The 25,245-nt window shown below is 48.8% G+C and overlaps 1 protein-coding gene and 1 long non-coding RNA gene across 3 annotated transcripts in view; one reads left to right on the forward strand and one right to left on the reverse strand.

The window, feature by feature from the left end:
• Positions 1 to 20,341: 20,341 nt before the first annotated feature.
• Positions 20,342 to 25,245, forward strand: part of GLIS3 (GLIS family zinc finger 3) — a 448,764-nt gene continuing 443,860 nt past the window's right edge. The window contains exon 1 of one of the 2 annotated variants that reach the window (XM_045468649.1): positions 20,342 to 20,888. In XM_045468649.1, coding sequence (XP_045324605.1) covers positions 20,576 to 20,888 — 313 coding nt within the window. In that variant the 5' untranslated portion in view covers positions 20,342 to 20,575. The remainder of the gene's footprint in view (positions 20,889 to 25,245) is intronic. The other variant, XM_045468646.1, reaches the window with a different exon arrangement.
• Positions 21,164 to 22,471, reverse strand: LOC123593106. Its single transcript, XR_006710124.1, has 2 exons — positions 21,813 to 22,471; positions 21,164 to 21,722 (listed from the first exon to the last, which is right to left on the reverse strand). It is a non-coding gene; the product is annotated as an uncharacterized LOC123593106 (long non-coding RNA).

The raw sequence follows: 25,245 nt of genomic DNA on the forward strand, positions 1-25,245 counted from the left end.
TGACCCTCTAATACCTCAACGTGTATCCCCGAAGTACAGTGATATTCTCTCACACAACCACGATGGAGTGATCAAACTCAGGATTGATATGATACTCAGGTCTAATATACAGTCACCATTCAATTCCGTGGCTCTTTTCTGACCCAGAATCCAGTCTGGATCACTCATCGTGTTTGTTCGCCATGTGTATTTAGTCTCCTTCAATCTGGAGCAGCTCCTCCTGTCTTTCATGACATTGGTATCTTGGAAGAGTGCAGGCCAGCTGTTTTGTAGAATGTCCCTCTCTGTGAACTTGCTGGATGGGGTCCTCGCGGTTGGGGTCAGGTTCTGCGTTTTGGGGTCCGTGTGATCGCGATCAGGCTGCAGTCTGGGGTGTGCATCGTGTCCTCATGTACATCACATTGGGAGACACGTGAGGTCACTTTGATGGTCGAGGGAAGGTTTTGTCTGGCAGGTGTCCCCTCTTTCAGGAACTTATCCCCTCTATCATCAGCAAGTACTCTGAGGAGACAGTTTGAGACTCTCCAGATAGCCTGTTCACCAACAAACTTTCAGCCGGTAGTTCAGAATCCATTGAAAATTGCCATCTGCATCTGTCATTACTATGGAAGTTACAGATCTGTGACCTTTTTTAAAACTGACATTTCTTCTGTATTTATTAGAATTCCACCGTAAAGAAGAAGAGCTTTCTCTCCCCCATTTCTTCAGTTCCTACTTCCATCTTTCTGTATCCCAGTGGGCCCCTGGATTCTTTTGGTTTCCCGTGTCTTCTATCCTCTTGTGATGCCAGCATTGCCCACACTTGGCTAGAGGGAGCCCTTCCGGCTGCTTCTGTGCCCCTTGCCTGTCTGCATCGGTTGTGGAGGATGTACGTTCTGCCACGAGATGTTTCTGGCTTTCTTAGTACTTTCCCAGCCCCAGCCCTGTAATCAGCTGTTTACGCAAGGGGCACTGCTTCCTTATAGTGGGGAGCGTATTTAGAAACGAAAATATTTTAGAAACTAAAACTAGGTGTGCGCACCTTTACTGGAATGTCATTCTGGGTGCTTCCAGGGGACAGAACTAGGAGGCATATGTTCTTTTTTTTTTTTTTTTTTTTTTTAGGTGGCCTATGTTCTTAAAAATTCAGAGGTTCACACTGATGCTTGCAAATCTAGTCCAGTTCTAGAGGGCCTTCCCTACCCTTCCCTCATTCTGTCTGTAGGTCTGTCTTCCTTTGCCCACGGTGAGTACCCCTGGCTCCTAACAGCACCAACCTATTTGCTCATTTAAAGCGCAAATTTGGAAGCAGGTGAGTTTCCTTCTTCTCCTCCCTTCTTTTCTAGCTGCAGAGGTAACTTATTTAGACATTCTTCCATTTCTGTAGTTTTTTCTAGTTAATTTTCTCACATCATAAGCATGTTCAGGTTTCTCTTAACATAACTTCACTGCGATTTCACCATGTAGAAGTATTATATTAATATTATCTGTTGTAAATCACACAAAGAAGAGTTCTTGCTTTGATCCAAGCTGAAATGGGGGCTGTTGGTAATAACTTCCATGTGCTTGGCAGCTGGCAGTTTACCCAGGTACCTCTTCGCATTCCTACTTTTCCCATAATGGTTTGAAGTCTTTGGGTCCCAGGTGAAATGAACAACAGACAAATAAACCCATATCTTCATGACTGTTTCATGTAGTAGGATTCAAATAAAACCTGCTTTTTTTTTATTAAAATTTTTTTTAATGTTTATTCATTTTTGAGAGAGAGAGAGAGAGAGCGAGAGAGCAAGAGCGAGGGAGGGGCAGAGAGAGGGAGACACAGAATCCGAAGCGGGCTCCAGGCTCTGAGCTGTCAGCACAGAGCTTGATGCGGGGCTCGAACTCATGAACCATGAGATCATGACCTGAGCCAAAGTCAGATGCTTAACCGACTGAGCCACTCAGGCACCCCTAAAACCTGCTGCTTTTTAAAAAAGATGCATTTAGAACCTATGACTAATTAAAGCAGGTATCAGATAAAAGCATGGATAATCCTCAGTAATAGATAAGCTAAAATGTTTTAAATTCACATAAGCAGTGTTTGCTTTCGTTATTTTGTAGGAATTTTCATATCTTCCTCAGATAGTTTTTTTGTTTGTTTGTTTGTTTTTTTACGTAGTCTCCATGCCCAGTATAGAGCCCAATGTGGGGCTTGAACTCATGACCCTGAGATCAAGACTTGAGCTGAGATCAGGAGTTGGACACTTAACTGACTGAGCCACCCAGGCACCCCACAGATTGATATTTTAAATGTATGTTTTTTTTGATGTTTATTTTTGTGAGAGAGAGAGAGAGCAAGCATGAACGGGGGGTGGGGGGGACAGAGAGAGATAGTGACACAGAATCTGAAGCGGGCTCCAGGCTCTGAGCTGTCAGCACAGAGCCTGACGCAGGGCTCAAACTCACGAACCGTGTGATCATGACCTGAGCCAAAGTCAGACGCTTAACCAACTGAGCCACCCAGGCGCTCCTACAGATTGACATTTTTTAAAGGATGTCTTCTTCCTAAATATACAATGAGTTACAAATGCCTTTAAAGCAGTGGTTCTGAAACATGGCCACAGATAGAATCAGTTGCGGAGACTGAGTGAGTGCTGCCCCTCTCACTGATTAGGTCAGCATCTTTAGGGTGGGCATCACTTCTTCTTAACGGTCGAGATTTCAGTGGGCTGCCACTGTGTGGCTGAGGAAAGGCTGCGTCGTTGTGGAGAGAGCAGCTTCAGTCACAGCTGAACACAAGGGAGCTTGATTTGGGCCTGATTTCTGATTTAAATACTGATACTTCAAGTAGGCAAGGGTATATTGTGAACTTAACCTAGCAGTTAAAGGCCCTGACTTTTTATTAGCCAGTCGTACTCTCTTTGTTCTAAGAATTACGTGATGTTCGCATTTTCATGTTTCTGAAATTATGTTATGACCTGAAATTAAGGGGGGTGTGTGTGCACAGGCACAGGCTCATTGTAACATTCCAAAGCTGTACCTGGAGCAGGGTTCTTAAAACCCAGTATTCATCAGAAGTACCTGGAGTGCTTGTTACAGATGTGGAATCGTAGGCCAGTTTTGGCCCTTGTGAAAGGACCTGGGTTAACCAGCACCCCACGTGATTCTGAGTCACCAGGTCCTTGGACTTTGCTTTGAGCAGCCATTTTCAAAGTGTGGTCCTCCCCACCCCCTCCACGGTTGTATCAACATCACCTAGGAGCTACTTACAAATGCTTGTTCCCAGACCCTTCCCTAGACCTGGGGACCAGTAGTCTGTATTTTCACCCGCACCCAGAAATTCTGATGTAGGATAAAGTTTAAGAACCACTGTTTTCAGAAAGACTGCTAGTATTCCCATACTTCCTTGATGGTAAGAATACCATCAAGTATGGTAGCATACTTCTGAAGACACAAAATCTGCAGCACGTGCGTGGCTCAGTCGGTTAAGTGTCCGACTTCAGCTCAGGTGATGATCTCATGGTCCGTGGGTTTGAGCCCCTTGTCAGGCTCTGTGCTGACAGCTCAGAGCCTGGAGCCTGCTTCAGATTCTGTATCTCCCTCTCTCTCTGTGCCCCTCCCCCGCTTGCTCTCTGCCTCTCAAAAAATGAATAAATATTTAAAAAGTTAAAAAAAAAAACTCCACAAAATCTAGGTTCCATCCCAAATCTGTTGAATTACAATTCCAAGGGGGGAACATTCCAAGGGGACACTGGATATTCTGTATATTACCAAGCATCTGAGGCGACTCGTACGTGCAGACAAATTTGGGAAGTAGCGAGAAGGAAAAGCCAAGGCTGTGCCAATTCACTGTCTTCCATTCCCCATTTAGGGGCTGTCTTTGGGTTTTATGTTCATTATAAGATTTAAATTTTCTAACAGCCTTATGAAATGGATATTGTTTTCAGACCCATTTTACTGATGAGAAAACTGATACTTGGAGAACTTAAAAAGCACATCTAGGGTCATATCGATAGTAAACCAGAGAGCCGGGACTCGAACCAGGAGCTTGCTGACACCAGAGGTTTGTTCTTAAACTGTTCTAAGGTTTGCGTGCAAATCCTCACCCTCGTTGTTACAGTGCCTTGGTGATAGACACTTGCCCAGAGGCATTCCTTGCTTCAGAAGTGAAGAATTGCCAGCTGTAATCCCAGCCTAGCTTGGCAGACTCTCTTCCCCACTGTCTCTCACCATGAATTGTCCCCTCCCGCAAGGCCGCTTGACCCCTCATCCCTGACCTCTCTTTGCTCCCTCCTGCCTCTGCTGTTGTAGTCAGTGTACCTTTACTGACGAGATTTCCCCATCACCTTGTCTTCCAGTCCTCTTAATTACTCTTTCCTTACTTTTACCCCCGAAAGGACCGCCCTTGCTCTTTTCTAACAGTCCCAAACTCAGCCATGCCTCACGACTTCTGGGAAGCATCCCTGACCACACCAGGCCTCAGTGAGCTCTCCTCTCGGGGACTCACCAGGGTGCTCTTGGCACGCATCCTTTATCTGGTCCCCAACAAGGAGTTCCCTGCGTAAGCATCATCATCTTTCATTTAGGTGAAGCAAGTCGAAGGCTCTCAAGGCACGCCTCGGTTTTTGGCTCAACAGTGGGAGCAGCTAAAATATCTGTTGATCTGTAATAAAGTCAATCTAGCTAAACAAAGATGCACAGAAAACGAAGGTGGATGTTAAAAGTGAGAAAGACAAGTAGTGGAACGTAATGGGAGAATCTGTGACACAGTTACACTGACTCACGTGACCAGTTATTGGGTTTGCAAGGGTAGATGAATAAGGATTATCCCTTAGAATTTAGTTTGTAGGACTCCTCCCCTCTCTTCCAAACCCAGAAAAAGCCAGGGAAATCTTGTTTGGTGGGGATGGAGTGACATTGGCGTTGGGGGGGCAGGTAGAGGTATAGTATAATCTTTGTAAGGGGGGAATGGCTTTTTTCTTTTTGTTAATTTCATTGTGGTCATCGTTAGAGATGATAATGTATTTTCTTTAAAAAATGCAATGGGTAATGCCTATTCTGGTTCCCTTCCAGATGTTAGGGTAGCATAGCGTTTTGGGACAATAGCACCCTAGAGGTGACATGAGACAAAGTCCTGCATTCTGGAGCCTAGACCTGGAGGAACATGTCCAGGTACCTCTGAGCCAGGGGTCAGGACCAACACTAGGGAAAGGGCGCCACCTACTGACCCAGCCATAGTCAGACTTTTTCCTACCAGGAACCTCCTGTCGGGTTTGGCTCAGAGGAGGTGTCCAAAGAGGTTGGCCCTGAGGGCTGGGGAAAGTTCTCTGCCAGCACCCGCCATGTCTCATGGGGAAGTTCGTGAGGATATAGGCACACAAAGTATGGTATTCCAAGTTTACCTCTTCTATGGTAATCTCTATCATGAAAAGAGTTCTCCCTTGAGGAAAAGTTATCAGCAGCCTTGGTGCAGAAAACGATAGAACTAATATTTGGTTGGTTGAATACTGTTAGGTGAAGTTATGGTTCTACCACATTGATTTCAAAGACAGCTCTATGGTTGAGGGGTTGACGGAAAAGAGGGGGAAATTTAGGACTTAATTCTGTTTTAGAAGGGTTAGAATCTCTTTAAAGGCTTTTAAAATAGAAATTCATAGACGGGGTGATGGGTATTAAGGAGGGCACTTGTTACGATGAGCACTGGGTATTGTATCTAACTGGTGAATCCCTGAATTCTCCTGAAACCAATATTGCGCTGTGTGTTAACTAACTGAAATTTAAATAAAATATTAAAAAAATAGAAATTTGTTTCATTTAAAAATGAAGCCTTCTTCTCTGCCACATTAGTAGTTGGGGCATTGACACCGGGAGAGTGTCATTACATATGTGGTAGTTGCAGGACATTGACTGCAGAGAGACGACACTGGCAGGTGATAAGCTATTCAGCTTCCGGCTCCTCATCTAGGGGATGGTCGTAGTCGCTTGTCCCCTCCACATTCTGTCGGGTCAGGTAGGATTTGTTCCCTTCAGCAGGAAAATGCATCGAGGACACATGATGCTAAGTGAGAGAGAGGCCACTTCCTAATCAGGTGAGAGCCAGAACTCGACTCTTGGCCTTCCTCAGTGGAAGGGGTGTCTGAAGGAGAAGACGCTTTGAAGGAGCGAGGGTACAGAGGGATGGGAGAGTGTGGAGGGGCCATGAGGGAGGAGAAGGCAGTGTTCTCCAGCAGCCAGAGGACTTCACAAGCTGCGTGTTGACGCATTGGCTTTTGGGACTTCCTGCTTTCACCCCTAGCACTTAATCCCTAGGGAAATTCCAGCTCTCCGGATGCTGATCAACAAAGTCACATGACACTTAGCTCCCCATTGAGACGTGCTCTCAGGAGGCTTTGACCTAACCAGGAATGAGAGGAAGAGGGTGCGCTTCTCCCGGAGGACTAGGACTCAGCACTTTTGGGGTGCCAGGTGCTGGGCTGCGTGCCTCCCACACGTGAGTTCCTGGATGCTCCCTCCCTCTCAGTGAAGGAGCAACAGCGTCCTCTTGGAACTCGCGGGCTGTCCCGGTGCTGGGAGTGACGGGGCTCAGATCTGAACCCCGTTCTGCCTGGACCCAGAATCAGTGATCTTTTCCGGGTGACATTCTAAACCTGTCATAGTGGGATTTCAGAAGTTGCTAGCGGGATTATCTTGGAGCTGGAGGAGCCACAAAGGACCCCAGGACTTACGTCCGTCTTAGATTTAAGAGGCTCTCTTGCACTGTGATTGACAAGGATTCCCTCCTTTCTTTCTTCTCCCCCTTTTTTTTGTTTTTTGTTTTGACTAGAGATTTTGTAGCTTCCTCAAGGTTCTAGACCACCTTAAATGGAAATGAAATGTTTACCTGTTGACTTGAGTGTTACCCACATGGGTGTGCGTGTGTCAGTTTTGCATGGAGCAGGGAGGTTGAACCAAGAGTAGGGACACAGGGCTGGAAGATGGAGGTTGTCTGCAGAACACGGGACTGGAAGCCAGGGGTCCTCAGTTCTAATTCCGGCTCTGCCATTGATAGCAGCAGCAGCAGCTGATAGTTGAGTGCTTACGATGGGCTGAGACCTTCCAGACCTTTCATACGTATTAATTCACTTAATCCTCATGACCATTGTAGGGATAAGTACTATTACTATTCCCATTTTACTGCTAAGAAAATTGAGGCACATAGTGGTTAAGTGTCTTTCCCCAGGTCACACCAGCTAATAAATGATAGGAAGTTGGCTTAGCCTCAGGCAGTCTGGTTTACTACATTAACTATTACATAATACTGTCTCTACCTTGTGTCAGTTAACCTTTCCGGGCTTTAGTTTTCCCCGTTGAGAAGTTCACGGGTGTTTGTTTGTTTGTTTGTTTAATAAATATTGAGCTCTAAGCTTGTGTAGGACATTACAGATCAGGTAGAGATGGGAAGGACCATGTGCACAGACTCCTTCCCCACCTCCCTCCACCCCCCCAGCCTACTCACACCCAGCGCAAAATGCAAAAGAGGGGGCGGTCCAGGAAAGACTGCGGGAGAAGCTGGCTTTGGAACTTGATCTTAAGGCCGGGTACTGGTCCAGAAAGGGCATCACAGGCAGAAGTAATTGGGCAGGGGACACTGCCAGAGGGAGGGAGCGAGGCCTACGGTTAAGGAGTCACGTCCAGGACCATTCATATCTGAAGTAGTATGTAAGTCACCTTTGTGCTGGGGACTGAACAATGGCCAGATGCCACAGACTTGGGACAGGCAGGATGGTGGGGGTGAAGGAGAGAGGAGGTGGGTGCAGAGAGTGGAAAGTTTAGGTGAGAGGGTGACAGTGGCTGGCAAAGGAGGACAATTTGGTTGCTGACTTCTTCAACCTCAGATTCCTGTGGACTCTGTAGGCAGACGAGTTTGGCCAGAGTTAGTGGATTTATTTGGTTGAAGGTCAGAGTAATGATCTTTAGAGGAAGATGATGATGACAGTGATGTGCCAGGCACCCTCCCCTCCACCCCCACACCCATGTTATTTCTCATCAGCACAAGACTACTCCACATTGTGTGACTTTCATCTCAGAGGAGTTTTTCCTTCCGCGAAGAGGCAGCCTCGCATAGTGCAGACTCTGAAGCCCGAAGACGGAGGCTCAGGAGAGGAGCTACTGACTAGTTTGGCAAGGAATTTGATCTTGCTGGGCCTCGGTGTGTGCGTGTGTTAAGTGGGGACAGCACTGCCCACCCCATAGGGTTGTCGTGGGGATGAAGTGAGTTAATATATATAAAGTGCCTGGCCTGAGTGAGCGCGTAGGAAACGGGGCTGTTCCTGATGAGTAAACGGAGCAGCGGAGAATTGGGCCGGCGGGCTGAGGACGCACAGCTGGGCGAGCTGGGGTTCAAATTCAGGCCCTCCTGGCTCCAAGGCCTCCGTACTGCCCCTGGGCTGTGTTGGGGTGAGAGCGGGCGCTCTCGGAGGTGAGCAGGAAGGGAAGCGGGTTGTGGGAACAGCATATGCAGGTGGCAGGAGGAAGAAGAATTCCAGAAGCCACAAGGAGACATTTGGGGGAAGGACGGGATTAGAGAGCTTCAAAAACATCTTTTCTGGTTTTCTGATTGTTCAATTAGAACGGCCTCACTCTAAAACCTAAAATGTCTAGAGCTAAGTTCCTCTGATCTGTGGTCTAGCCATCTTCCCTGTTCCCGCCAGCCAGCCCTTGCTAGTAGACTTTGGAGAAACAAAAGCAAACAGGACATTAGAGGATCATAGAGAGCAGGGGAGATGGCCGCAAAGAGCAGAGGTGCTTGATAAGGCCAGAGGCAGGAGGGTCAGGGCGGTCAGGGCCTCCTTGGCATTGGGCCGGGCAGAGGGCAGGTGTCAGGGGCCTGGTAGGAGTCCTTAATGAGGTTTGGAGCGAATCTGCTGTGGGAGGGAGGGGGAGTGGACAGAGCTCCAGAACACGGGGGCTGGGGCGGAGAGTTACGGGGGCAGGAAACTTTGTTGTGCTGTGGATGCCCTTGGGAGTCTGATGAGCTTAGGGACCTCTTCTCAGAATAAGGTGCCCAAAATAAAAGACGTGGGATTAACAGAAGGTAGACACTTTTATCTCCAGACCCTTTGGAATTCGGAACTCCTGTAAAGACACTTCCAGCTTTAAGAAGTGGTTCTTCTGTGGAGACTCCGTCCTTAGAAGCTGTCTAAATCCTCTAAAGCTTGTGAACCCCAAAGATGTACCCAGAATTCTGAAGGAGTCAGTTCTCTAGCTTCAGACTGTGGCTTTAGACTTATCTTCAGGTGGTTTGGAATCCTGAAGCATAGAGAAGTTATGTAAAACATCAACATCACCACCCCCATTTGCTTATTTCAGAAGGATGTTGGCAGAGTGAAAAGTACTTTGGAGACTTTATGTGCTGATGAAGTCCTCATAGTGTTAAAAAAAAGAAATTCCACTGAGACCCCAGGGGTGAGCAGCCCTGGGTTATTGACTCATTATAGGAGGTTCTTGGTACGTTCCACAGGCTTGCAAGATGGCGGATGTGCTTTCCTATGGGGCTGGATCGTTCCCCTCACCCCCCATGTGAGCGTATTTGGGGTTTAAATTTACAAGTAAAATTCAGAAAATCACCACGGGCTCTTTTTGGACAAGGCGGAAGGCAGGATGGCCCAGGGCAGATTTGTTGGGGCACATACACTAGAAAAATGAGTTTTGGAGATTTTCTCTATCAACCATTTAATCAGAAACTGGCCGAGCCTGTGAAGTCATCATTAATACAGCAGAGGAAGATTTTCCCATCAAATAATGCCATTTACTGTTCAATTACGATTGTGTACTTTTTCCCAGGTCACAGGAGTGTATCTATAGGAAAAGAGCTTTTCCACTCCTTGCTACTAAGAGGTTTTCTGCTCCTAGATACAAAATCATCATCCCAACTACATCCATTGTTGGAAACAGTATTTTGGGTTGGCCCTGTGTAATGTGAAATGAAGAGAGAAAGCATGTAGCTGAATCCCGATATGGAAATCCAGACTTGAAAACATTCTCTGATGGTTTGGCATCCGTGGGATAAATTGGTCATAGTTCTCAACAACTCAGATCAAAGCCAAATGCTGTTTGCATTCAGACAGTGATTCAGGGACCATGTCTTATTTGGTTTCTTTGAAAATAGAGCACAGACATTTTTTCATACCTTTGAGAGAAATCTTCTGGCCGCCAAATTTGCGCCTTGTAAATGTTATTGTACCCTAATACGAGGTTTTTACATCTTGTCTCAAATGTCTCTTTCGGAGTTATTCCACCATCCCCGGAGCCGAGTGGCTTGTTGCAGTGAAGGTCTCCTGATGTAATGTGAAGAGAAAAAATATAGGCCAACTGGTAAAGATAAAAAAGACACGCGAGTAAATAAAACACATATGGACAGTCTACTTGCAGAGCTAAAATGTATATGAATGTGTATGCAAATCAGCCATCCAAACAGAGATCTAGGCCGGGCCAGCCCTAGGCTCGGTTACCGAGTAGCCAAGTCTGTTCTCTGTGGCCTCTCTTTGCCCCTTACCTGGATATTTTCCCCAGCACGTCCACCCCTGTTCTTTCTCAGTCTTCTTTTCCATCCTTCTGAACCTGTTAGAGAAGCAGAAATGCCCTGGTTTCAGGACCCAGCTCAGGACCCCTGCTGATGCCTTGCAGTCCCTTGCTCTCCGGCTCTCCCTTCAACCATGTGTGTCCCCTGTCCCTCTCCTGCGGGCGGCACTCATCCAGGAGGAGCCCAAGGCCAGGTGAGAACGATTTAGGTGACCCTTCTTCGATAAAAATTGTTAGCGCGTAGCCAGTTCTTGATGTTAATGAACAGATTATATGTTTTGAAAACGATTTTCCAACGTTGTTTTGTCCACTTAACAGGCCTTATTCAGTTTCTGTTGTGCAGAGTGCAGTGGCTTTGGTGTCATGGGAACCATAGGAGGGCCCAGATGTCAGTGGAGAGGGCAGGGGTCATGCACACAGAGTGACGGTTCAGAGATGCAGTAGGCTGATTTTATTTTCTCCGAGGCGTATTTCACGCACTCAGTGGAGCAGACTCTGTTCTAGGGGTTCCTCAAATATCACCTCACTCAGTCTTCAAAACAAGGCTCTAATTCTATTCCCATGTCCGTTCCTCTTCTGCAGACGGAGAGAGAGGCGCAGAGGGTGACGTCCCCAGGGTCGCCTGGCCAGTAAGTGTGGAGCCAGGACTGAATCTCGGCAGTTTGGCCCTAGCGTCTACGTCCTTAAAGCAGCTTGATGTGGTGTCTGAATTCAGCTTTAGGACAAGTGTCAAATGCAGGACCCAGACGGGGTCTGATTTGAGGGTAGGATCCACTCCCGGTGAGCTGGGGAGGGCAGAAAGGGCTCTGGGACAGAGCCCCTTCACCCTGGCTACCCATCATGGTCACTGGGAAGTTAGAGTCCCGATGCCCGGATCTCATCCAGGCCATTACATCAGAATGTCGGGGAGGAGGCCTGGCCAGGTTCCTGAAGGGCACTCCCGGGCATCTGAAGGGCAGCCATCGTGAGAGGCCAGTGCAGGGAGGAGGGGCTCCAAGTGGACCCCCCAGAGTGGGCAGGAGCTCTGGAAGGCCGAGGCGAGGGTGACCAGGTGCTTGGTGGGGTGGGAGGAGGCAGAGAACAAGGTCCCTGCTCCTTACTCTTTCCCTCTTCTCCACCGCGAGGCTCTGGGGCTTCCTTCTTTCTCCTCATTGTCCTCCTTTTTCTTCTCTTTTTTTTTTGTTTCCTAACTCCTCTTTCCTCCTCTCCTCCTCTCCTGTCAATCCTTTACTTTCTCCTTTCCTGCATCCCCCTGCTGTTCTCTTAGTTCCTCCTTCTCCTGCCCACCTCTGCCTTCCACTTCATTGCCTTTTGGTCATTTCACTTGACCTCACCCCTCTTCCCATGGGAAGATGGGCAGAGGCAGAGATGTGGCTTCGGTGACTCTCCATGCTCATTTGCGGTGCTCCAGGGGGCACAGAGGGAAGGCCTGGGATGTGTAGACCCAGTTCCCAAATAGTACATTTCACGTTTTATCCTGGCCAGGGCCGTATCCCCTGGGGACCTTGAGCGGGTGGCACCTGGCCCTGGGGCTGCTGGGAGAGAGGAGAGCTTGGAAGGTGTTTTTGTTTTCTGTTGACGCTGAGACAGATCACCCTCAACAGAGTGGCTTAAATGACCCGATTCACATCTCACGTTTCTGTAAGATACAAGTCTGACACGGGTGTCGGTGAGGCTGAGGTCACACAGTGGCAGACTGCTTTCCTTCTGGAGGTTCTAAGGAAGACTCTGTTGCATCACCTTTTCCAGCCTCCATTGGCTGCCTGAGGTCCTTGGCTTGTGGGTCCTCCCTCCATCTTCAAAGCTAGTAACACGGCATCTCCCTGGCCCTTCCGCGGTTGCACCCAAATCACTTTCTCGGACTGTCTTCTTCTGCCTCCCTCTTCCACTTTTCAGGACTCTTGTGGTTACGTTGGACCCGCTTGGATACTCCAGACTTACCTATTTTAAAGTCATTTTATTAACAGCTTCACTTCCGTCTGGAGCTTAATTCCCTTTTGCCCTCTAAGCTGACATATTCACAGATTCCAGGGATCAGGATACGGGCATTGTTTTGCAGTGGGGGGATGGATATTATCCTCCCTACAATAGAAAGCCTCGCAGAGCAGAAGAAGTGGACAGTCAGGGTCATTCAGTGTAGACATAAGAACAGAGGTTTGAGGACTTGGGAGAGTGTTCAAGGCAGGTTTTGAGGACCTATAGGAGTTTAGCATCACTTGGAAGTGTCACATAACCGGCCGTGACCCATTCCATTTGTACAGTATACTTTATTTGTAAGTTTTACGTATAATTGTATTTACCACATATCTCATCAAAATGTCTTCCAATAAAGCGGGACTCTGTGGGGGCAGTAGAGTGTTGTGGCCAAGAGCATGTGCCCTGGAGCCATAGGGAGCTGGGTTCTAGTCCCACCACTGCCACTTATTAGACTGAGATCCATGAGGATTGAATGAGATCAAGAGTCTCAAGTACTTTACCTCAGCCCCTGGCACATAATAAGCTTCTGGTAACTATGAGCTATTATTATTGCCATAATTAAGCTGTGTCTTAAGCTTACAGCTTATAACTTGCCACTCACCACTTTCTCCTTAATGACCACTTCTTGCTGGAAGGAAAATGAAAGCAGCGGAGGAAGAACATTTCTGACCTATGCAACCAGCTGAGATAGCATCTTATTATCAAGCTCAGACTAACTGCTGGCCCCGAAATTCAGTCTAGAATCTAAGGACTCTCTGCTCCTACCGCTTACACCCCAAATGGCATCTATGGCTGAGTTTGAAATGACATTTGGTTACAAAACACAAGACGGAAAAGCATGGGGGCTGGGGGAAGGCGGAGTTCCAGGCTGAACTGAAACCTTCTAAGGTGATTAATAACAACAGCAATAACAGAAATGAGCGGGACTCAGAGATGCCTGGGAAGTCACTTCTATGCAAATCTGTCTTATTTCCAAACGTCATTCCAGGAAAATCTTGACTCTGTTTTATCTGGGAGTGAGATGAAATCCAATTTCAACAGGAATCTGGGAATGCACACACTTCCTATGAGGTGCTGAGTTCTGGGGCTGCATTTGTTAACCAGTAACAGGACACGTAGAAATGGCCTGGTTTTCAAGGCAGTTGTCTGACAACCAAGTGGATTAGCTACTCTATCTGACCTCCAGAGGTTGACCAGCTGGTCTGAAAGGGGGCATTGTGTAATTACTGGGGAAGTGGAATGTCTCTTGTTTAATATTATACTGACCAAATGGTAGGAGGATCTTGAAAAGAACATGAGCCGTAATGCTAATTTTTTTAAATTACCAGGCTAAAATGGTATCACAAAAACTATTTATGACGGGTGGCGAGCCCCTTTAAGTTTGTCTTGCTTGTCTTTGCGTCCTCTGCGGTACCGTGAACACCTCGGTTGCTTCTGGAAGTTGTTGGCAGCTATTTGTTTGAAAAAAAATAAAAGGGATCTGCTGGCTCCCACAAATGAAACCGTGCAGAGGTCAGACATGGAGATCAGGTAGGGTTCCGTCGGAGCTCTGGGTCTGTTTTCCGCTACCTTCTCCACCCTGCCCTCACAGAGTATCACCTTCCTTGGCAGGCTGAGAGGAAAACAGCTTTGTTTCTGTTTCTCCACAACCCATAGAAGAGGAGAGCCCCTTTCCAGTGGCTCCCTAGAAAGAGGAGAAGCCACATTCCTCAGAAGCTACCAAAGAACTTTCCTCTCCTGAGAACGTCTCATTGGCCCAGACTGGGTCATCCGCCCATCACTGAACCCACCCCTGCAGCCAGGACTTTCTTCTTCCCATCGTATTGGCTCAAATTAGGAACCAGTCTCTGGCCAGGGGAATGCCTGATTGGCTTAGGTCTGAATTTATGAGCCATACGGTTTGGCCAGCGGGGAGAGATTTCTCTCAGAGTCGTGAAGCCCGTTCCTGGAGCCGGGTCTAGGGGAGTTCCTGTGCTGCATCCTCTATCAGGAGAGGAAGCCCCCGACGGGGGGTGCGTGCTGGCCAGTAGCGCAATTCCCAGTCAGTCTGTGCAGGAACTCAGGGAGCAGAACCGAGGTCCTCAGTGGTTCGGGAACCAGCCCACGCTCTCCCAGGAAGGGGTAGAGTTAGCATTTCTGGTCTTGCTGATTCGAGTCCACCCCCCTTCCGGCACACCACCCTGCCTGAGTGAATGAACCATCTGGTGGGAGCGGGCGCCCCGCACCGGAAGAATAGTAGCTTAATGGTTATCGCGCTGAAGCCTGGGCATTCCCCTAGGAGCCGGGTGACGCCAGAAGGGTAGGTCACCCACCGGTCTCTGCCTCTGTTTCCTCATTTGCACAATGGAAATTGTGCTGCATCGTACCTCCCTGGGGTGTTGTGAGGGTCAGGGAAGGAATGCAGACAATGAACTTGGAACCTCGGTCCGGCCTGAAGGGTGTCGGCACCTTACCCAGGGCAGGTCTCCTTAGATGCTGCTGCTCATTTGTCTGGTGGGCGGTGACACGGACTCGTCCCTCCTCTCCAGCGGCAAAAGGAAGTGTGGATGGGTGTGAAAGCCCCCTGAGTACTTCAGGGTCACGGGGACTTAGACCTTGTAGAAAATTTCCGAGTGCCTTGAAACCCCCTTGCGGGTAGGTGTGTGCAGAACCTGAGGTGAGTTGGGAAGGAGTTCGAAAAGCCACCGAATCAGTTTTTTTGTAGAGCTTAATTCTGTCCTCGACTTACTCCCAGTCCTTGTTTATGCTAATGATGTCCCACCGCTGTCTTGCCTTCTTGGCCTCCTCTTGTTTTGAAACAATCGATCTTCCTCTCCGCACCCTCGTTCCATGCTTTCCCCCTTTTTTCTCCACAGAATTTAGTACATAATATATTTTTTTTCCCTTTGGCAGAATTCAGGGTGTGATGCAAATGACCTGGTTTGGAGGCACAAAGGAGGTGTGGGGTGTCAGCTGGTGAAGGATCATTGGGGCAGTGCGGTGGGGGGGGCTCACCCCCTGATTTGTAAGCATTGCTTACCCAGCGAGTTTTCTTTCCCAAGAAGAAGCTTCAGTTGACAATGAAGAGCCTTGGGGCACAGAAAGAGAATGACAGGTGTTTAGACTCTCCTGGAGTATTGGAATGATCACATGGATGCTCCAAGACAATTGTCAGTGCTGTCCACCAACTCTCAAGGTAGAAAAAGCCATTCTTTTGCTTCCTCATTCATTCATTCATTCATTCATTCATTCACTCATGCATGCATACATTCCCTTAGCATTAATTACTTACTAGTGCTCACCAGTATTGCTTGGCCATGAAAGGCTTATGAAGAAATGTAAATTCTACCTGTTAGAAGGCACTTAGAGAGGGCAGGTTATGCATAGATAGCATTACGATGAGGTAATTAATTTTATATTATGTATCATATAGAAGTGGCCAGTGTGGATTTAAGTGGAAACTGGCTGCCTGTGGAGTATTGTGTATGTCTACAAACTTTATTTAAAAAGATTTTCTAATGTTTTTATTTATTTTTAAGAGAGAGAGAGTGAGCAGAGGAGGGGCAGAGAGAGAGGGAGACACAGAATCTGAAGCAGGCTCCAGGCTCTGAGCCTGATGCGGGGCTCGAGCCTACTAACTGTGAGATCATGACCTGAGCAGAAGTCAGACACTTAACTGACTGAGCCATCCTGGTGCCCCTTTATTCTTTATTTTGGTAAGCTCTTTGTCGATAGATGTTAGCAGTATGTCAAGAAATATCCTGTCAACCTTTGCAGAACATTAGATGCATCTGAATCAGGTTTGTGTAAAATTGGAAGAAAAATTTTACCAATTAAAAAAAGAGGAAGAGGGACTCTATGGTGAAAATAATTCATTTGGTCATTCGCATGTGGAGTGATACATTTTAGACTCTGATATACAGTTTTGAACTTAGAAAGGAAGAGAGGTATGATGCCATGAATGTGATGGGTGTAAATAATAATTTCCAAACATCGCATCGCTGTTGTGGAAGCAGGAGAGTCTGGGCTGACTGCACTCGTGGCAGAATTAGTAGAAAGATCAATTGAACAGTTTCATTAGGGTGTCGAGCACTGATAGCATTCCGCTGTTTGTACTGTTCGCTTAGGAAGGTAAAATGGAAATTTTCCATCTGACACATTTATTTCCCCTCTTTAAGTTGGCAAACACTGACTTTTTCCACTGCATTTCTACATAACTGGACTCTTGCCAGCTCCCGTGTGTGTGTGTGTGTGTGTGTGTGTGTGTGTGTGTGTGTGTGTGTGTGTTAATAGCTAGGCATACTGTCACTGGGGCTGTTAGCTCAGCTTATCTGCCTTTGGGGGTTAAAGCTTGTTTCTCTCTATAGACACTTTACAGGAGTAGAAGTCTGATCATAGTTCTTTGCAAGTTTGTAAATGGTTTGCTGTCAGATCGCTCAGACGGACACAAACAACAGTTCTCCTGAAGGTTTGCAATTGTTAGGATGTTCCCTCCAAGAGTCCACTGTGTTCCGCTACTGTAGCTGTGAGATGGTGAATGTTCCTATTTTGTACTCCTGCTTGGTGTGAGCAGATACACGGGATCTTTTGTGTCTCTCTGATGCTGGTTCTTCCACTTGCAACGGTCTTCTTTGCTTATTAATTCTCTACCCCTTCCTTTTTTTTCTTTTTAATGTTTATCCATTTTTGAGAGAGAAAGCATGAGCAGTGGAGGGGCAGAGAGGGAGGGGGACACAGGATCGGAAGCGGGCTCTCAGCTGAGAGCAGTGAACTTGATGCAGGGCTCGAACTCAAGAACCGTGAGGTCATGACCTGAGCCGAAAGCTCAACCGACTGAGCCACCCAGGTGCCCCTCCTTTAAGGTCCGGCTGAAACAGCCAAGCTACTGCCTGTGGCGTGGAATAGGAAGTTATTCCTGGTCCTCCACACTTAACTGCGTTTCTCTGACATCAGTCACAAGATGCTTTACACTTTGTACACGTGCAGTGTGCCTTGCACACATTCATAGAGTAGGCACTATTATTTTGCAGGATGGCATTGTTGTCAGGGCTTGGGGCTTCACGACTGCTGCACCTGGCGCTGCCTCTCACTCTGAGTGTTTCCCGAGCTCCAGCTTCGTGGCTTCAGCTGGGAGACTACTAGTGCCAATCCCACGTGATTGCCACGATGAAGTGCGGTGGGCGGGGCCGTCATTTCTTGAGGCTTTGCTGTATCCCCAGCACTGGGCAAAATGCTTCATGTGACATCTTCCCTTGCACAATGCTTGCAAGTGTTCATTCCTTTACCCCCCCCCCTCCCCCCGGCCCCCACCATCCTGGGACTGAGTGCTCACTGAATATTTCTCAAATGAATGAGAACTGGACTAGAGCTGGCAGCAGGGTTCTGTCTGCTTAGTCAGCTGCCCTGAGTCAGCAGTTGAGAGATACATACAAGCTTGTACGTATCTAGATCTAACAATCTAGTTGGAAGATACCAACTAGATTGTAGTTCCCAGCCCAGCTCTGGCTGGAAGGGCGTGATGCCTGACCATGATTGAGAGCTTATGGGGAAGGGAGAGGGTGTCATAAATGCACTACACTATTTCCTTTCCCACCATTTCTTACTCTCCCCTCCCCCTGCCCCTGCTGACCAATTTAGTCTAGAAGAGGTGCAGATCTCATTCTGAGTCACTCCAGGGCTTTATTGGGAATGCTGCATTTTTACTATATACCATGGAACATAAGGACATTGCAGATTACATTCCTGGCCGAAGAAAAAAAAAAAAAAAAAAAAAAGAAAAAGTCAAGCAATGTGCTGTACGTATTTAGTAGGAAAGGTCTTAGGAATGTTAGAGGCTCATGAAAATCCCACCTAAATAAAAAATGACATTCCCATCCCGGGGCTCTTTATAAGCGAAGAGAATTTTGGGGATCTCCAGGTTGGTGACTCAGAGCTTTCCCGATGTTTTATTTCCATGAGCCATTGATTACAGTAGGGTGTAGCACAATATTTTTCTCTTCCAGCTAAGTTGTTCCCATCAAGTGGGGGGTTTGGAAGCTTCTTCAGACCCCCAGGATACCATTTCATGCATGAAAACCATCATATTTAGAATCAGGAGATGGTAGGGTTTTTGTTTGTTTTGTTTTGTTTGTTTGTTTGTTTGTTTTTTTGCAGTTTCCACCCAGGCTTGTCTTGTTCCTGGGGAGCCCTCCGCACAAGAGTCGGGATGAAGAGAATTTCCCGAGACGTATTAAAGGGTCAGTGTCCCCATGGTGCTCTGTGCCTGAAGGCTGGAGTTAATGAGGAAGAGTTTTTTTGGTGAATGTCAGGCATGTTGCAAGAAGTAGCCACAATGGGCTAGTCAGGGCAACTTCTTCCACTGGGTTTCTTTGTTTTTGTGATGGTGCTGCATGCTTCTATTTTATGAGTCTTTTCTTGTGTGTGGTTGAACCCTTCTGTTGCCATCTTGGACTAGGATGCTTGTATTTAAAAGGACATGAAGAACAGAGAGAAACTGTTACATTGACCAAATGACATATCCTAAGCACTTACAAATTTATTTCCCTCCCTCCACTTCTGCTGACAGATATTCTGGTGATTAATATTCTGATGAGTTTGTGTCTTTAGGAGAGGGAAAAAATGCCTTCCCTAAAGGGAGTCTTGAAAAGCAGATCATAACGAGACCTAAGTATTGTGAAAATGGACTTTTTGTGTGTGATGTCAATATCTTGGATACAGACCCACTCTAGTAATATTCTTTGTGAAGTAAGAACGAAATGAAATTTTCATTTGAAATGAAATTGACAATAAAAATTGTCAGCATTTTATTTGGTTTTCCGGAGACAGTCATTTGTGTACTTGAGGGCTTCTGTCTTGATCATTAGCATCTACTACTTGAATGCCAATTTATATTTGAGCGAAAGCCCTAGAATAGAATATGAGGACTAGTGGAATTCTCAGTGTCACCACAGAAAGGCCTAACTAGAGGGTATTTGTACATTAAATATACCTTGATTCCGAGATGGAAGTCTGTGCATCTCCAGCTGTACCACTGAGGATGGTTGGCCTTCTGGGGACAACCTCTTCAGAAAAGCTGGGGTCACAGCCTAGGTGGGGTATGAAGGCGAGGGTACTGAATTCTTAAGGAGAACGTGCCACTGTATAGATGCACTCACTGTATGCAGGGAGTGTGCCTCCATTTCTAACAGCCTGTTTTTAGAATTTTATATTCGAGTAACATTTCCACTTCTTCTCTGTTTATCCTTTACTTAGAAAAGATGCCAAGGGCGGCCTCTGTGCCTCATCTAGCCATTTTTGAAGTTGTGTTCATCGAATCCTGTATATTAGAAGACACTTTTGCCATTTACCACTTTTTAAAAAGTTTTTCTCTCTCCATTTTACTATTGGGGTTTTTTTTCACTTGTTCTTTACCATTTGACATCAGATCCTGTCGAAAAGCTGACACATTTTTCATGTTAAAAAAAAAAAAAAAAAGCCAATTCAACAAATAAGGCCCAAGAAGGCGGCCGAGTGCCTGGCTGCTGTACCCTGTTCTGGAGTTCCTAAACGCTCAGGCACAAGGGAGGGACAGTGTGTGTGAACGCGTGGAGAGGGAGACATAAGCTCAGCCATCGAATTGGCCAGCCTGGTGACCAGCGAGCCCGTCTCCACCCTCTTCCCTCTCCTCCCCCCCCTCCCCGCCCCCCTCCCCGCCCCCCACCAGCGCTCACACTCAGGAAGCAGCTGGCCACAGGCCGGCCCTTGCGCCGATGAACACTTATCCGCGCTCCTCTCAGGGCTGCCTCTCCTCCCTCACCCCCGCTCTCCGCCTCCCGCCTCCCTCCCCCTGCAGCCGTGTCCACACTGCGCCGCCCCTGCAGCCCAGTGCGCGGCGCGCAAGGGCACCAGCGCCAGGGCCATTGCCCCTCCCCACCCCCCCACGCTCGCCCGCAGTCGTCCAGGCTCGCACCAGCGCTCCCCCCCCACGGAACCGCCGCCGAAAGCAATTAGCCAGCATCCCGCACCGCCCCCCAGACGCATCCCCCGGCCCAGGGCGAGGATGAGCGGGACAGGCGAGGCACAAAGTCGAAACTCAACTTTTTAAAAACATTTGCGTGTGTGTATGTCTGTGTGGGGGGGAGAATGCGCTGATGCCGAGGGTCCAGCCACCCCCCCTCTGCCTTCTCCTCCCCCTGCTGCCGCTGCCCTCGCACACGCGCGCGCACACACGGCACCGGGGCCGGGTTTCCGCGCACCGTCCCCCGGCTTGGATGGGAGTTTTCGTTTCCGAAGGAGGCAGAACCCGCGGAGCGCGCTGAAGGGCTGGAGCCCCAAGTTACTCTTCGCCAGCGCTGGCCACCGCTGTCACTCACAGGCTGGCAGGGGAAGGGACCCACACGCCTGCCTGGCTTTGTTGTGGAAATCCGGGTTACCTGGTAAGTGGCTACCATAGGAACTTTGCTCGCAGGCGAGAGTCGGGAGAAACCGGCACTTGAGAGTGCGGGGGAGTTAACGCTCCGAGATACAAACTAGGGATTAGAATTAGTTTTCCACGCGGAGCCAGTGGCGTTTGCGCGGGTTTAAGGATACGCGCACCCCGCCCCCCCAGCCCCAGATTTTCGGAAAGATCTGTTTGCAGCCCTCAATTAGTGATCAAGCCGTGTTGTTGTCAGTTGCCTAAGAGCGCCTGGTGTAGAAGACGGAGAGGAAATCCACAAGGTATTAAAGTTTCTTTAATTAGGAGGAGATTTTGTTTTTGGTTTTTCTTTTGAACAGCAGGGGCCAGAGGGCCACACAATGAAGGCAAGTTACAGGACGCGCGGCTGTGGTCCTGCACGCCACCCAGGAGTCCCCACTGAAGGGAAACTTTGGAGAAGTGAGAGTTGGTGGGGTGACGTGAGGTCCCGCGCGCGCACACACACGGGGCTGAAGCTGCCTTTTCCGCTCCCACGTGTTTGTGAAGCTCCACCAAGGGCATTTTTTTGCACGCTCGCACCTCGCCCGAGACCAGGTCCCCACTGCTCCAGAAGGCCCTTCGGTTGGGGGTCCTTGAGCTTGTCGCTGGGACGGTCCCGCCACCCGCAGCCGCCAGGTCTATAACTATCACCTCCCACGCCGCAGAATGCGCAGACGTACCCAGACGCTCGCACTCCCCGCCGGCTTAGGCTTCGTCACTCCGCGTTTACACTTCTCTGGGGCCGACAGAATGTCAGCACTGTTTGGAGAATGTCTCAGTCTCGGGCACTCTGTCGTGCTCACGGCTCCCGTCCCTGTAAATGACCCTGTGTGTATTTTGCAGTCGGTCGGGGCTGCTCTCTGGAAAGCGTGAGTGAGCACCAGGTTCTCCCCTAGACACACACCTTGCCCCGAGCGACACTTCCAAGTTACTCACTGGAGCTGACAAATCACCCCGGGGACGAGGAAGTTGCCCAAGTGTCTGGAAAACTTGGCCCGGACGGATTTGTCATCCTATGGATGATTCAATTAGGTACCTGGAGGGACACGCTTTGGGAGAAGGTTGTTTCTGGCTTCGCGGGTCGCGCCCTCGACTCGCCGGGCTGTTTGGGAGGAAAGACGCGGAAGGAGACCCGGGGGCTGGGGCACCGGTTCCGTGGGGGCTGCGGCTGGCGGGGCCCGCGGCTGCCCGGGCGTCCCAGCTCGGCCGGGAAGGGCAGCGCGCGGGTCTCCCCGCCGCCCGGGCTCCCCGCCGCGGGCCGGCGGCGGCGCCCTTTCGGCCCGGACTTACTCAGGACTGGGTTGCACAACAGGAAACCAGCGCGAGTTTGTTTTGTTTTGCTGCGCTAGCTCGCGGACTGGGCCGAGGGCTGGGGTCAGAGGCGGCCGGAGAGTGGCGGGGTCGCAGCAGCGCACCCCAGCCGGTCCCTGTCGCCTCCCCGCTCAGACCCGCCCCTCCGCTGGGGGAGCCTGGTGACTCGGGCCTGGCACCTGGGGCGGGAGGGCAGCCGGGGTCAGATAAGCGCTGCTCTCCTCCAGCCCTGCCCCAGGCGCGTCTCCCCGTCCAGTGGGTCCCCAGCACCTCTCCGGATCTCGCAAGTCCTTCTCCCGCCAGGAGAGGCCCCCGCCCCTCTGCTGCGTCTTCCCCACCCCGCGGCTAGGCTTCCCGGGCATCTGGGAGGCCCGGATCCCCCGGAGCATCTGAACTCGGGCCTGGGGCCTGGGGTGGAGGGTACTTCCGGAATCACGGGGAGCAGCATCTGTGGGGACGGGACTCTTGTAACTGCGGGCCCCCTTTGCAGAGAAAAGGGCTTTGCACCGTCTGGTCACGTACTTCCAGAACCTCAGTATCTCCGCGGAGTTTGGGTCGGGCTGGGTGGGGGGAGGGGCGTACCGCAGCTCCCCCCAGCGGACCAGTTCCCTTTGGGAAAAGGACCGGGGAATATCAAGTATAGACGGTGAGCGCTGGAAGGGACCTTGGCGATGGATGGGGTCACCTGTGAACGGGGAAACCGAGAGCCAGAGACTCGCAGGGTTTTGTCCAGTCGCTCACAACCGGTTGGTACCAATGCCGGACACACACTGCAGTTTCCTAGTTTCCAGCGCAGAGAGCGTTTCTTGGCCTGAAGGTGAGCTCCAGACTAATGTGAAGTCTCTGTGTCCCCACTGAAAGCTTTGATGAGTCATGATTTCTGCCTTGGGAGTCAGCCAGACATCCCTTTCCCCCTGTGTCACGTTCTCCATTAGAGCACCCTCTGTTACGCTAAGCTGGGAAGCTTTTTTTCTTTCTTTCTTTTTTTCTTTTGTACAAAATTGACTTGTTTGGTTTAAATCTTCCCGTTTCTCCTCTTGTCCCTCCTCGGATTTTACTTCCTTGGTAACGTGTTAAACAAGTGCATCCTGCGAAGGTTTGCGAAAAGAGAATCTGCTCACAAAGAAGGCTGGGGGGAAGCTTGCAGCCACGTAGACACAGGAGTGTGTGATGTTATATATCATGTGTTGCAGTTGGGAACTTGCTGAAGTTTAAGGGTCACACACGAATGCACTCCAGTTGCCATTAGTTGTCTGTGGCAGCCGGACTAGACCCTCCAGTGCCTTTGAGAGGAGTAGGGGACAGTTCTTTCCCAGTTACTTTCCAAAAACACTTTTTCTTACTGGCTGTTGAAGTCGTCATTGTAGCTCGAAGGACTTAACAGTTCTTGAGCCTGAGCACTTAAGTCCCGGTGCTGCTGTCACTCCCTGTCTTCCTGGTTCACCGTAGGCCAGTTGGGAGAGGGCATCTTTTCTCTGATCTCTGATTCCACCCAAGTTACTTAAGGGTAGTCGGTTTGTCAGAGACCGAATACCTGAGTCTGTTGTTGGTTTGCTTGGAAGTGATCTTCGTTCCAAATAAGAAAAGCAACCTTTTTTGAGGGGAGGGGGGCAGGTGGGGTGGACTCCAGGGTTCACCTAGTAGGTGAAATTCCTATTGGGCCAAAATAGGCGGGGTGGGGGAAGCTAGATAATAGCAAACTAATGTTTGGTACCAGCCTTGCCTTCATTCATATGGCAGAAAGGGGTCTTTCCATTGTTTCGAAAGGGAGCTGAGTGTCCTCGGTCTTTTTTTTTTCTCTGAGTATTCTTCCGTGCTAGTAAATTAAATCTGAGGACAATCTTTTCACTTTGGTCCCTTACGTATTGTAGGTAGTGATCTCTGGAGTTGGAATGTTAGTTTGTAATTCTTGCCGAATATAGATGAAGTACCTCTTGAAGAAGATAATTCAGGAAGTGGCATCCAGGCCACACTCGCCTCCCTGGAGAAGTCATTTTCTGTGTTTCTGTAATTATTCTCTGTAGAGGGTATTAGAAAGAAGGTAGAAGTACAGGACTTGACTCCAACTTTTCACTTGTTTGGTTGCTTCACAGGATCCATGAAGATTGAAAATAAAATTTAAAAATAAACAAGCATGTAGGAAATCTATGCGGTAAAAAAAATGTGCTGCCTTACTCCATCCTGGAGGATGAGGCGTATGATAGAATCTTTAAATGACTCTAACCTGTCGTTTGATAAAAGATGCCCCAGTTCCAGGTTTTCCATTTACTCCAGGCAGAGTTGACACGAAACCCATTTTTTCCTTATTGGGGTGAAATAAAATATCCATACAGAAAAGTACACGTATCTTAAGCTTGATGAAATTTCATGAGCTAAACACAACTGAGCGACTGGTGTTCAGATCAAGAAATAGAATGTTGTCAACACTCCAGAAACATCTCTCACACTGCCCTCCAGTCACCGTGTTCCCTAGCCACAACCTTGACTTCTAACAGATATATTAATTTTGCCTGTCTTTAAAAATACCTTATGTAAGTTGGGTGACTGAATACGTACTCCTGGGGCTGTCTTCTTTGCTGACATAACAACGTTTTAGTAGGTCAGATAATTTGGATTTCCCTTTAAAGATGGTGGGAACAGGGACGCCTGGGTGGCTCAGGGGCATCTGACTTCGGCTCAGGTCATGATCTGATCTCTCTCTCTGCCCCTCCCCTGCTCGCTCGCGTGCGCTCTCTCTCTCTCTCAAAAATGAAATAAAAACATTAAAAAACATTTTTAAAGATGATGAGAACAGTTGAGATTGCAGAGTTAGTTGGCCAGGCGTCACTTAATATGATAGAATCAAGGAAAACACTAGCAGAACAGAAGCTGTGTTTTCTGTCCCGATGAGGGCCTGATAGGGAGACCATAGACAGGAGCGCAGCATACAGCACGGAGCCAGTGCGGGGTGAGCAAGGAGAATGCGCCTTGCACCATCCATCTCCAGATGCATTTGACAGTTCCTCTGTGAGGGCCACCCACCCCCC

Source organism: Leopardus geoffroyi, chromosome D4, assembly GCF_018350155.1.
Source record: "Leopardus geoffroyi isolate Oge1 chromosome D4, O.geoffroyi_Oge1_pat1.0, whole genome shotgun sequence".
NCBI classification, from domain to species: Eukaryota; Metazoa; Chordata; class Mammalia; order Carnivora; family Felidae; genus Leopardus; species Leopardus geoffroyi.